This window comes from Triticum aestivum, chromosome 3B (genome assembly GCF_018294505.1).
Source record: "Triticum aestivum cultivar Chinese Spring chromosome 3B, IWGSC CS RefSeq v2.1, whole genome shotgun sequence".
NCBI lineage: Eukaryota > Viridiplantae > Streptophyta > Magnoliopsida > Poales > Poaceae > Triticum > Triticum aestivum.
In genome coordinates this window covers 799,116,214-799,129,397 of record NC_057801.1, presented here as the reverse complement: position 1 = coordinate 799,129,397, position 13,184 = coordinate 799,116,214, and the positions used below count along the sequence as shown (strand labels likewise).

The 13,184-nt window shown below is 42.6% G+C and overlaps 1 protein-coding gene across 1 annotated transcript; it reads right to left on the bottom strand.

Annotated features, from left to right (window-relative positions):
- Positions 1-1,467: 1,467 nt before the first annotated feature.
- On the bottom strand, positions 1,468-3,053 carry LOC123066668 (putrescine hydroxycinnamoyltransferase 1-like). Its single transcript, XM_044489707.1, has one exon. It carries the CDS (start codon positions 2,993-2,995, stop codon positions 1,676-1,678), a length of 1,320 nt encoding a protein of 439 aa, XP_044345642.1. The 5' UTR covers positions 2,996-3,053; the 3' UTR covers positions 1,468-1,675.
- Positions 3,054-13,184: the final 10,131 nt, after the last annotated feature.

The window sequence follows — 13,184 nt, the reverse complement described above, 5'->3', positions numbered from 1 at the left end:
GAAAATAGTAATGAATACCTGCATATCCACAAATTTTGGATGGTTCTCAGATATTATTCTAGGTATCATATTCGTGTTCTAAGCAATGATGTCACTTCACTTCCATTTTGCATTGTATCATTGACATTAAGGGCCTCCACTTCAGATGTTGTCTACCATCTGTCTCTTATTGACTGTTTTTAATTTCACACCAAGATAGTCATTCTAAGTATTTTTACTAATATATTATGTCTAGCCAATGTACTCCCACCGTACAGAAATACTTGTCGGAGAAATGCATAAAAATGAATGTATCTAGAATTAAAATACGTCTAGATACATCCATTCCTGCGATAAGTATTTCCGGACAGAGAGAGTACTTTGAAAGCCTTCAACGATGTGGGGATTTATTGTCTTCCTTTATCTATTGAAGTTGTAACCGCAACTATCCAGTTCTGACCTCGTTTCCTTGTCATATACTCCCTCCGTCCACGAATAAGTGTACTTCTAGTTTTTATCCTAAGTCAAAGTTTTAAAACTTTGACCAACTATATACAAATAAGTAGTAACATATATAATATCAAATTGATATATTATGAAAATACATTTCAAAACGAATCTAGTGATACTAATTTAGTGTCATAAATGCTGCTACTTTTTCCTATAAAGTTGGTCAAAATTTTAAAACTTTGACTTAAGACAAAAGCTAGAAGTACACTTATTCGCGGACGGAGGGAGTATGTACAGTTGTTCCCAGCGTGGCTTGTGCCCCTCTTCTTGTAGCAGCCTCAATCCAATGGTAATTTTCCCTTTCGCTTTGAATACATAAGGTTCATTGCCATTTTTCTTTCTTCGTTAACCTTTCCTCCCCTTGATGTGAATTCAAACATGGAGTCGTACAATATGATTTTTTTCCCATGTAGTTTTTTGACCTTTTTTTTTCCTGTTTTTGTCATGAGCAATTCACTAGGTAAGCCAGTGGCTCCATTAAAGGTGGCAAGTCAACATGGCTTTGTTGGCAGTATCCTCCAATGGTTTTGGGTTTGTTCTCCCTCTGCCGATGTTATTTCTCCATACAAAAAAATTGCACCACGTCATTCACCAAGTTAGTTTTCTAAAACCTGAAATGTTTTTTTTGCGGGGACTAAAACCTGAAAATGTTAATCTCAGTTCCTGTTGATAACCTGCTCCAAACAATGGACCTTTATATAATAGGCACCATATTTGATTTTAGAGTTGGATGTATGAATATGCAAAATTTGGACCTTGATACATCTTAACTTTTTCCTCTTGGTAGATTCTTATTTCATCATCAGGAAGACGAGGCCTATGGAGATGAGGAGGCTGATCGGCGGTGCCGCCGACGGGTGGCAGAAACCCCAAGATGTTTTACCGACTCTGTATCTCGTACTTGCTCATATGGGTATGGGTTGTGTGCATACACACATAAGGTGTGTATATGTAAACATCTGCTATTGTGCTGTGTTAAAAAACTTCATTAATATGAGTTATATAAATTTTAATAGAAAAAACAAATATTTATTATGAAACTTCATCAGAAGAAGCATGAAACAAACATAATAAAAATGGCATCAACCAAAAAACAAATTAAAACCAGAAGTTGGCATTGAGCATTGCTTGGGGAAGCATAGGAAACATACGACATGTGATACCGGAGGCTTCTGAAAGCATCCAACTAGAAGTTGGCATATAGCAGGCGCTGGAAGTCGTTGAGAATCACAGCCTCCGTAGACACGAGGATGCGCACGCCGCCACTCCCGCTGACGCCGTCCATGAGGTAGACCATCCCGGCGCGCTGCTGCACGGCGCGGTGCATCACCAGGGGCTTCCCCCACCCGAAATCCACGTCGTATACCGGCATGCCCAGCCAGCTCACCACCCTCAGCTCCGTCTCCGGCATGCTGCTCGGGGGCTGCTTGCTCTTGCCGTTTATCTCCAAGTAGTCGATCGCCGAACGCACCAGCTCGTCGTCCATCCTGCCGACCGCGCCACTGATCCGGTGGGCGACGGAGCCCAGCTCCTCCGACTCGATGTCCCGCACTCTGCCAGCGGCGCCCAGGACGATGATCCCGTTCCCGAAGTAGCGGGCGGGGAGCGGCGGCCGAAGGGCGCCCCGGATGTTCGCCGGGAAGGTGAGGCGCGTCCTCGCGTCCGTCGGCAGCCGGCGGGCGGTGCACATGGACCTCCACACGTGGGCGCTCACGGCGCAGAACGTGCTCACGCGGCCGCCGTCGCCGCCGCCGGTGCAGGCGCGCTTGAGGGCGGCGACCTGGTCATTGGAGAGGACGAAGATCTTGTTGACGACGGCCCCCGACGGCTCGGCAGATACTGCTAGGCTCAGCTTCGGACAGGAGAACACGGTGAGGGCGTCGGGGTGGACGACGGGTGGGGAGCGCGCGCGGAGGAGGGTGCGGTCGTGGCATGGGAGCTCCAGCACCGCCGCCGCCGCGTCGCCGTCCCTGCAGAAGCCGGACCACGTCTGGAAGAAGTGGACAGCGCTCACGGCGTCGATGGCAACGTGGTGCAGCGCCGTCCCCAAGGCCACCCCGCCGCATCCCATGAAGGTCACCTGGATGGCGCACATGATGGACGGCGAGTCCTCAACGCGGGGAACAAAGAGCCTCCTTAGTTCCGGCGACGGCTGGAAGTCGACGAAGCCGTCCACGGTGAGGTCCGAGCGAGCGACGACGAAGAGCACGCCCTGGCCGGCGCAGTCGATCTCCGGCTGGCCCTCGCCGTCCACGCCCAGACGGCCGGCGAGAGGGTAGAAGGGCACGAGAGCCTTGGCCATCGCCGCCTTCAGCCTGGCCACGTCGAAGAAGTTGCCGACGGCGCCGGAGTGGGGAGTGTAGAAGTATACGTTCGGCGTGTGGCCTCTGTTGACCATTTTGAGGTCGAGTTGGGAGAGCCAGAGGCCATGGCTAGGCGTCTCCACGCTCGGCTTCACCATGCACGACTCCAGCACCTCCACCTCCTGCTGACCCACCACACCCATTTTCCTTCTACTCAGCTCAGCTGGTTGAGTGAGAACTGAGAAACTGAGAAGAGGAAGAGACACGGGTCGACTTCTCTTGCTCTCACACTCCCCTTTTATAGCCTTGCTACCGAACAAAATAATAGACTGTACTGAATTATGTTTAAATATTTATTAATTAGACAGCAATAATAGGACATTTTTGTACGTGACAGCAATAGGACATTAATAATAGACACCGTGTAATATCTCCCCCCCCCCACACACACACCCTCCCGTCGCCCCCCGAGGCGACGGAGCGCCGCCACCCCCACTCCCCCGTCTCTGCCCCCTCCTCCTCCCCCCCCCCCCCCCCCCTTCGCCGCCGTCGGCACAACCCAGTTGCCTACTGTTGCACTGAAAGAAGTCCAAAACCCAAAAAACAATGAGAAAAAAAGAAAAGAAAAGGATAACCTGGCAGAAACAATGATTTGCCGGGCCACACCGGACCTCCCACCTCTACGTTGTTCGATTCAGGCAAACATATTTCAAAACATATGCCATTTTTGAACCAATAACACCAATATCCATGGCAAAACTAGATGGTTTTGTGTGTGAAACAAAACAAAAATTCGAAAATTGCCATGACAAAAATATGGTAATTAACATGGCATAATATTTAACTATGATCAGTTATTTTTCTTTCCATGGTCAATTACTAAATTTATCATGGTCAATAACTAAAATTTCCATGATCCATAAACTAAATTTGACATGATCAATTATTAAATGTTTTGAGATCCATGCATTAACTAAATTTGCTATTGTCTATGTAATAAATTTGCCATGGTCTAGTTAAAAACTAGTTTTTCCATGGCAAAACTAGTTGTTCTTTACCAAGCTATGAAAAAATTAGCATGGTCTAAAAAACAAAGGTTTTTTTGTCATAATAGATAAAAGAAGATAGCGTGGATTGTTTAGTGAAATTTCCCATGGTTCATAGAAAACAGAACTTCTCATAAGCGATGAAATTTAATTGTCATGTTTTATAAAGTAAATTTACCATGGTGCATAAAAGCAAAACTACCAATGAAATGATGAAAGTAAAATTTGTCGTGGGTGTGAAGCTAATATGCCATGGCAAGTAAAAAGTAAATTTCCCATGTATATGAAGGGTAGAATCGCCATGGAAATAAAGTAAAATTTGCGGTGGAAAATAAAAAAGGTAAAAATTTGCAATATGGTTCAGAGTGTGGTAACTATTTGGTCAAACAAACATCTTCCTGTCTTCATATGCCTTTTAATTTTGGTTATTTGTGAGAACTTTTAGTACATGTCTTTGTCATAGCTAGAACTTCTGACAACTTTGAAGCAAGAATGTTAAGAGAAATTGTTCCATAGAATAGCTAAACGATAATACTATTATTGATTTATGATAGTTTGCACATACAGAAATAGATATATTCAAGCCTGTAATGGCTAACGGCCAAAAGTATGAATCTATTCTTGATACTCTTTTCCCCTTCTCTTAAAATCGTCATGTACAAATTATAAGCTTTCTAACATCTGCATATTTCAGGTTTCCAAGGAGGTACAGAAAGCGAAGTTCAAACAATTCAGTGCAGCAGCAGCAGCAACATCTCCAAGGTGAGAAATATTTTCCTATTTATCCTTCTTTGCTAGTTTTGTTCCTCTGCTGGGCATCGGCCATGATCTCCATGTCGCCACTAAGGCCATGGCTCCTGGGATCCAGGACGATGGAATCGCATGGTCTAGGCCACTATCGATTTGTTTCTCTTGGTCGATGGCCTCTTTCGCCTATGGTCGGATCTGCGCGTCAGCATCCACAGGAGGACTAGGATATGGCTGTGCTCCACGACCATCACAACCGAGCTGGGGAGCGCCAGAGATCACAACTTGAAATTTTTCACTACAATATTTGTTGGTCAGTATCCTCCTCTGAAATTGTTTGTAAGGTAGTGCCTAATTCTGTATAGCATCCTTGGAAGATTGTGTGGTGTGATGCTTTATTTATAAAGCGGGGCGTAGTGCCCTTTTCGTTATTCTGTATAGCAAAGGGAAAGAGCCTCAGTTTGGTATAGCAATGGGGTGATCCTTCGTTGGAAGAAACATTGGTGTGAAACAGGTATACTTACTGTTTTTTTATTCTAGCATAGTGTTGGTTGTTAATTTTAAGCGTATCATCAGTTTTTTCAGCCAATGAAGTTATGCTCACGACATGGAGAACTTCAAGGACAACATGCCTGAACAGTGTCTACCTGATTATTGAACTAGGCCATTTACTATACACATAGTTATTTTGTTGCAAGTTACGTCAGTTGCTTCTAAATACTGCGCTTTTGATTGCAATTTGCAACTAAGAATGACACAAGCAGACGCTAAAACATTCGAGCAATGCCCAAGGTTAGTACAGGAAGCAAAGTAGTTTGCTTTAGTAGAAATTATATTCCTTTTTCCACTACTGTGAACATGGACGTGAGTAGGTAATTGCTCCTAAAAGAAACCTAATTAATGTATTGTTGAACCTAATTTTGAGATGATTTTTATTCTACCATTATACAGTGCACATTAGCATCGTCTAAATACACATGTCTCTGGGGGTTTCTTTTTGGTGCAAATTGATTCTTGCAATCATAGCGGAAAGGCCAGCAATAAGGCACTTTACACTGATGAAATTTGCATAAGTATTCCTCTTTGTGATAAGATTTCACCAAAAGTTTCAACATTAAGATGTTTACTTAGTTAAATCCTGAACTGAGGCACCCACCCATACATGTATAAGCTCCAAAAAATAAAACAATCTGCAAAGAATTTTTCAGCTTTCAGACTATAAGCGTTAGACATTATCATAAGAAATGTTGAATGTTAGTATCAATTGAATCAATTTGACCTTACACGCAGTGTAGGTACTGTTAAATCTGTAGTTGTAATTTATTCACCTGTAACTTGATTTTCTTTTCTCTTTTCTTTTTATAAATTCATGTAGTCGGCTATAATAATGATATTTTTTTTCTTTTGAGAGAGAAATTGTGTGTCTGCTCTGGTTTTAGTTTTGACATCAGCTCGGTACAATAAGTAACTACTTATAGACTACTTCATCCGGATGGGTTTGCAACTTTGTGTACAGACTGCTTCAACACTTCTATTTTCTATAGGACTTGTATTAATAATCTCCAACAATATGGTCATGCTTCTTATATTTACTTTCAGTTCTAAATACATTTGTGCTTTTCTCTATGTTGTACTACTAAACTATGTGTGCTAAACTAAACATAAAAATATGATGGGGTGGTGGTTTCAGCCACAGAAAGAATTGATTTGGAGAACAAAGTGAATTTTCGGCAGACGAAGAACTCGCTCGAGATGCTCCAGTGATGATTTTATATAGCGTTTTATCTAAACATGGGTTCCTTCTTTCAGACTGGGCGGTGCCATATGATGTGAAGCTGGTGTAATAACTTTTTCATTTGGCATCGGTGGTGATGTGGCAACCTTTTAGACAATTTGGCAGTTGTAACACAGTGGAAGACCTCATACGAGCTGGTTGCCTTCTTGGTAGTTGTTGCGGCTTCTGAATTAAGTGTACCACTATGTTTAAAACGCCATGATCAGAAGTTGTGGTGGGTGTACCGATTAACTCTTATTACATGACTATTCCTAAGATTGATTCTTATTGGGCTAAGGGCATGTGATTTCGTTCTCCCGGTGCAATGCACGGGCCCTTTCACTAGTAATTAAAACATGGGAACATCGTGAATGTCACCAGAATGCTAAACATTTTCAATTATGAAAATGAAGACTAAACGTTTTCTTAAGCAAGAGGGGGGCTGGCTTTCTATGTCTATTTCTATCGGTACGATGAAACTAACGGAGAGATGTTGAGCTTTTATCGGCTATTACCGTTGGAAACGGATCTGTTGATTGGAACCTGGCTGCTACATGGCATATGTGCTGACATGGGATGGCTGCATGTGGCATGAGTGCCCTGGCTGCTGACATGGCATATGTGCTGACGTGGGATGGCTGCATGTGGCATGAGTGCTCAGATGGATAATTGCATGTTTTTTTTAGTTGTTGATTGTTTTTTGAGGTAGCTATCTGCTTATTCCACGGGATGGAATAATTGCATGTTGAGATGAGATGGATAGACTGCATGTCTAGAGAATTGAGACCAACTTCTTAGGCTACTCATAGTGGGAGTAACATAGGTAGTAACATGCATGTCACATAGGCAAAAAAAATGATGTGACAAGTAATTAAAGATAAGATATATAAATAGAGTAACATAATATGTTAGCACCACATAGAGATTTTCAATGTAAAATGAGTCTACAAGGTAATAAGTGAAGCCTTCTATGTTACTCCCCACCGTAGACTAGCCTTAACAATGTGAGATGCGGACAACTAGACGGGTAAGAGTGGTGGGCCTCTGTATTTTGGTTATCTGAAGAAATATAGTCACCGTATTTTGGATTTCTCAAATGTACATGACGGAAACTAGTAGTGGGATATTGGTTCTCCCACCTACGGGTAAGAGTGGCAGCTTACGAGCACTGGCGGAGCTACGTGTGTTAAGGGGGGCCATGCCCCCCCCCCCCCCCCAAATTAGAAAAATCTGTGAAGAAATTGTACCTCCTATGACTTTGGACGGTTGTATACATCACGTTCGTACCATGATGATGATATGCCGAGAATCCTACCTATGATTTTATTGATACACACTCGCCGAATATAAAACTCTGCCCATATGATCTGTGTCGAAAGGAATTTCTGTACCTGTGGATTCCCGTTCGGTCCCATGCTCGCGCTTGGACTTGGAGTGGTGAGAAGCTTGGAGACCCTACGTTGCTGCGCCTTGGAGTCGGAGAGAAGATCAAAGAGAGGAGAGGGGGTTCTTCTTATATCTGCATTATCATACTACCAGAAGCATCACCACCCGCGTTAGTTATCTTGGCAACTTCTATCCCAAACCCCATGTACAAAACCGCCTGTTGCAAATGCTCCGAGGAAGATCATCGCCACTCTTAATTTCAACATCGTCGCGCATCTAGACCCCGTTCCTCAAACAAAAATGTCACGAAACAAGTGGACGAATGCCTAGCCTATCTATTGGCAACCTCCAAATCAAAAACCTACTACCCGGAATTCTAGCAACCCTCGTGTCATGGGTCAGACAATTCCTATGAAAATGAGGACTACCCCCAGCAAGCAACGACGATGTTCACCGTGGAAAAATGGAACCGCAAGCACAAAAGGGCAACAAATCCACCGTGCGAAAAAGCGCATAGGAGACATTGCCGCCGCAGCTACGCGTGTTAGGAATAAGCCACGCATGAGTATGTGCTCGTGTGTGTGATCTGCATGCATGGATGGATTAGTTAGCTAGCTATGGAGCCGGAGCAGCCGAGTCGCGTGCAGTTCTGCATGGAGGAAGAATAGGAAGCAATACTTGAGGCTTGGTCCTATACATGTGTATCCAAAGATTCTGCAGACTTGGCTGTTATCCAAGCGTGTGTGTAGCTAGCCCGTGGAGTACTAATCGGATCAAGCAACCGTGGGCTTGACCATGCATGCGTGTGTGCGTGGGGTTAGTGGGTGCGTGTGTGAGTCTTGTACTTGGCTATATAAGTTGAACAAATGAATGAGAAAAGCGGCCGTGAGGGCTGGAAGAAAAATGTAGCCCATGTGTACGTCAAGGAGCAGAGCCATTCGCAAAGCTTTTGTGCTCTTCCTTGTGCGTGTGCGTGTGTCTGTGTTGAGCTCCCTTCCATGGTGTGTGTTGAGGAAACCACAAGAAAGAGTTGAGAGGTAGAAGAAGCAGCGCTGCGAGGAGGCGGCGCCAACAACGCGCAGGTGCCCAATCTACACCTCTCGCCTCCGAAGACACACGACCCCCACTGCGCCGCCCAAACACCGGCAGCCGCGCACGACAGTTGATTTTTGTTGGGCGGTGGATTTGGATGGCAGACGATTTGCACGGCAGCATGCCTCTCTCCTCTCTTGTGGATTTCGAATACAGTGGAAGCGAACGAGGGAGAGAGAGAGAGGTGGAGGTCATGGTGGCAGCAGAGAGAGAAGTGGGCGTCATGGTGGGCCCTCCACCGCTTTCCAGTTTTAATTCCCTCCGCCGCGTCGACAGTTCGCTTCCAACCGGAAAACACCTGCACATCGTGATCTCGCACGTGAGGAGATCCAACGGTCCTCGATGGATGTGCCTGAAAACATATGCACTCTTTAGCATTTGGGCTTTAATATTACCAGAATTGAACATCATATGCTTGCACCAGGTCCAGAGAACAATTTTTTACACATGTGGAGTCAATTCAAATCTAATTATTGCGGTACAAATTGGAAATCTAAATACATAGGTTAGGTGTTGTGTAAGATTCCATGAGCACTTCTTCGGTATAACCTTCCTGAACACATCAACGGACAAGATCTATCCATACCCCTTTATAACAAAGGGTACGATGGTCTTTCTAGAAAATACGTCGCGGAGATTTGTCACCTTCTGAGTCTGCCTTGGGCCGGCCCATTAGTGAGTATGTACGGTAGCACTGATGGAAAATCCAAAAAAATAGTGCGCCTATTAGGCATCAAACACAGGACCTCCGAGGGTCGTGAAGTTGCTAATTCCCACCAGACCCATCACAATTGGTTGATACTTATGTAGCGCCGTTATTTATCACCTAGAATGGATGTACTGTAGTTTTATTTATTAGAAATACAGTAGCAGATCAAAATTGGGCTGGACATTCTATATAAAGCATTTTTATAGCTTAAAAATACTCTGATTTTGTGATTTTTTTCAAATTTTATGACTAGTTTTTCAGAATTGTAATCATTTTTCTGAAATGGCAGACATTTTTTCGAAAAGATGAATAATTTATCAAATGTTTGAACATTTTGTTGAAAACATGAACAATTTTTAAATTTCCGAACATTAGAAAAAATGCAAATACTTTTTCAAATTGGTGAGCATTATTTGAAAACACAAACATTTGTTTTCAAATTTACTAATATTATTTCAAATATACTAACATTTTCTGAAAACATTTCTTATTTTCAAGGGCCTAAGTATTTTTTCGTTGCAATTATTTTTGTTTTTATTCTCTTATTTTTAATCCATTTTTCTACTTTTGAAGTTTATTATTCTTTCTGAAACTTGTTACAAAAATTGAAAAATTGTTTAGCATAACATAAAATGTTCTAGTTTTCAAATATTGTTTAAAATTCTAAAAAATATTCTGGAATTTTATAAAATGCTCCAGTTTTTGAATTTTTTGTTCACAAGTTTAAGAAATGTATGTGTTTCAAAAAAGTTAATAATTTTTTAAAAAAATAGTACGTGTTTGAAATTTTTGTTCGAAATTTTCATCATTTTTCCATAATTTGTTAACAATTTTGGAAAAAAGTGTTGAAGTTAGTAAAATTTTAATACACGCTTTGAAATTCCAAAATTGTTGACAAATTTCAGCAAATTGTTAGGAAAAATATAATGTTTATGTTGAGTGATAATGACAGGAATTACAAATACACTCATCTAACTGGTATATTTTAGGCTATGGATAAATGATCCCAGCTTCTTGTAAGAGCCTGGCATGGACCGTATGCACCCATTCCTAGTTTGAATGACTTCCGACACCGTATGCACATTTTGACACATTTTGCCATTAATCGGATTTTTTCACCGAGAAAACTCAAAAAATGCAAAACTTGGCAAAAAAAAAAGTCAAACAATTTGGCATGGTGCCTTGAATTGGTCATACAAGGCCATGAAAAAAAGGGTCATTTAAGGGATGTCGAGAAATGAGGTGCTCCTGTAGGATCAAAAATATGTCTAGTGGGGGATTAGACTACTTGACCAAATAAAAATCTCTCATTTTCCTAATTTTAGTTGTGGGCAGATTTTAGCAATTATGACAAGTCAAGCAATCAACCTACACATGCAATTCTAAGAGTATAGCAGCGAAATGTAAAACATTACATATGAAGGTAAAGGGAAGGGTTTAGAGAAGGCAAACGCAATGGAGACACGAAATTTTTTGGCGTGGTTCCGATAGGTGGTGCTATCGTACGTCTACGTTGATGGAGACTTCAACCCATGAAGGGTAAGGGTTGCGCGAGTCCATGGAGGGCTCCACCCACAAAGGGTCCACCCAGAAGCAACCTTGTCTATCCCATCATGGCCATCGTCCACGAAGGACTTGCCTCACTCGGATAGATCTTCACAAAGTAGGCGATCTCCTTGCCATTAAAAACTTCTTGATTCAACTCCACATCATGTCAGAGGCTCCCAAGCGACACATATGCAATCTAAGAGACACCACTCTCCAAAAGGTAATGGGCGGCATGTTGATGATGAACTCCTTGCTCTTGTGTTTCAAATGATAGTCTCCCCCACACTCAACTCTCTCACACATATTTGACTATGATGGAAGAAGGATTTGTGTGGAAAGCAACTTGGGAAAGGCTAGAAATCAAGGTTCAAATGGTTGGATGGAATATCTTGATCTCAACACATGTGTAGGTGGTGCTCTCTTAGAAAATGTATGGTGGAAGTGTAGGCATGTTCTGATGGCTCTCTTTATGGAGAAGAAGGGGGTGGAGGGGTATATATAGTATCCACACAAAATCCAACCGTTACACACTTTTGACCCATCTCGGTGGCACCGGTTAGTAAACTTTGTGGCACTGATCAGTACAAAAATATGAATGTTAAGAATCTCGGTGGGACCGACTGGAACAACTCGGTGGGACCTATATGCTAGGGCTTAGGGCAAACTTCATCTCGGTGGCACCGATTGCATCATCTCGGTGGCACCAAACTAAATACAATGAGCAATAGAGAATCAGTCAAGCCAATTCGATGGGATCGATTGCAACATATCGGTGAGACCGAAGTGAATGCAACAAGTCACAAAGTGCTGGCAAGGACATCTTGGTGGGACCGAGATCTGTATCGGTATGACCGAACTGTTAGGGTTTTTGGAAGTGGCTATGTCAAGATGAACTCGTTGACTCCGTATGGGAAATATCGGTGGGGCCGAGTTGGAGTTTAGATTTTGGACATATTTGGATAGAGAAAGTGGCTGAGGGTTTTGGAGCAATATCACTAAGCATTTGAGCAAGTAGACCATTAAGAAACACCTCATCCCCTTTTAATAGTATTGGCTTTCCTATGGACTCAATGTGATTTTGGATCACTTAAAAATGTAGAGTCTTGAGCTTTTGCCAATCCTTGTCCTAAGCATTTTGAGGGGTCCACATCTCTATGTTAGCCATGCCAATCACTGAACATCCTGAAATATTTATCTTAAATGAATATTAATTCAATGAGATATATGTTGTCATGAATTATCAAAACCACCCGGGGATTAGTTGCACTTTCAACTCCCAAACATATCCTTCTGGCCTATTCGAACACCCTCCATTGAACATGGTATTTCTTTGGAAATATCAGGACTGCCCCCAACTTTTGGAAGGAAGTGGGCATGCCCATGTTAGGCATTGATGCCTGGTCTGAATGACTTCCGACACCGTATGCATGTTGCGACATGTTCTGTCATTAATTGTCATTTTTTAACCGAGAAAACTCCAAGAAATGCTAAACTTGTCAAAAACCCAAACATCTTGTCATGATGCCTTGAATTGGTCATATGAGGCCGTTGAAAAAAGTGGAGTAATTTCAAGGATGATGAGAAATAACATGCTCTTAGGCGGAGCCTTCTGGCCGCCAGAACACACTTCGTTCAAAAAGGTCTATTTTTGGACAGCCTTGAAATGATCCCAACTTTTGCCACTAGGTGGGCATGCCCCTCATACGCATCCATGCCAGGTTTGAACAATTTCTGACACCGTACGCAAGTTGCGACACGTCCAACCTTTTTTCTGCATTTTCTTACCGAGAAAACTCTAGAAAAATATAAAACTTGTCGAAAACCAAAACAACTTGTCATGTTGCCTTGAATTGGTCAAATGAGGCCATGAAAAAAAATAGGGTCATTTTAAGGATGTCGAAAAACAACGTGCTCTTTGACATACCCTTCTGGCCAACCTGAAAACCCTCCGTTGAACATGGTGTTTTCGTGGATATCCTTGAAATTACCACAACTCTTGCCACTAGGTGGACATGCCCATGGTAGGCATCCATGGCAGGTTTGAACTACTTACGACACCATATGCAAGTTGCGACACATCTAGCCATTTA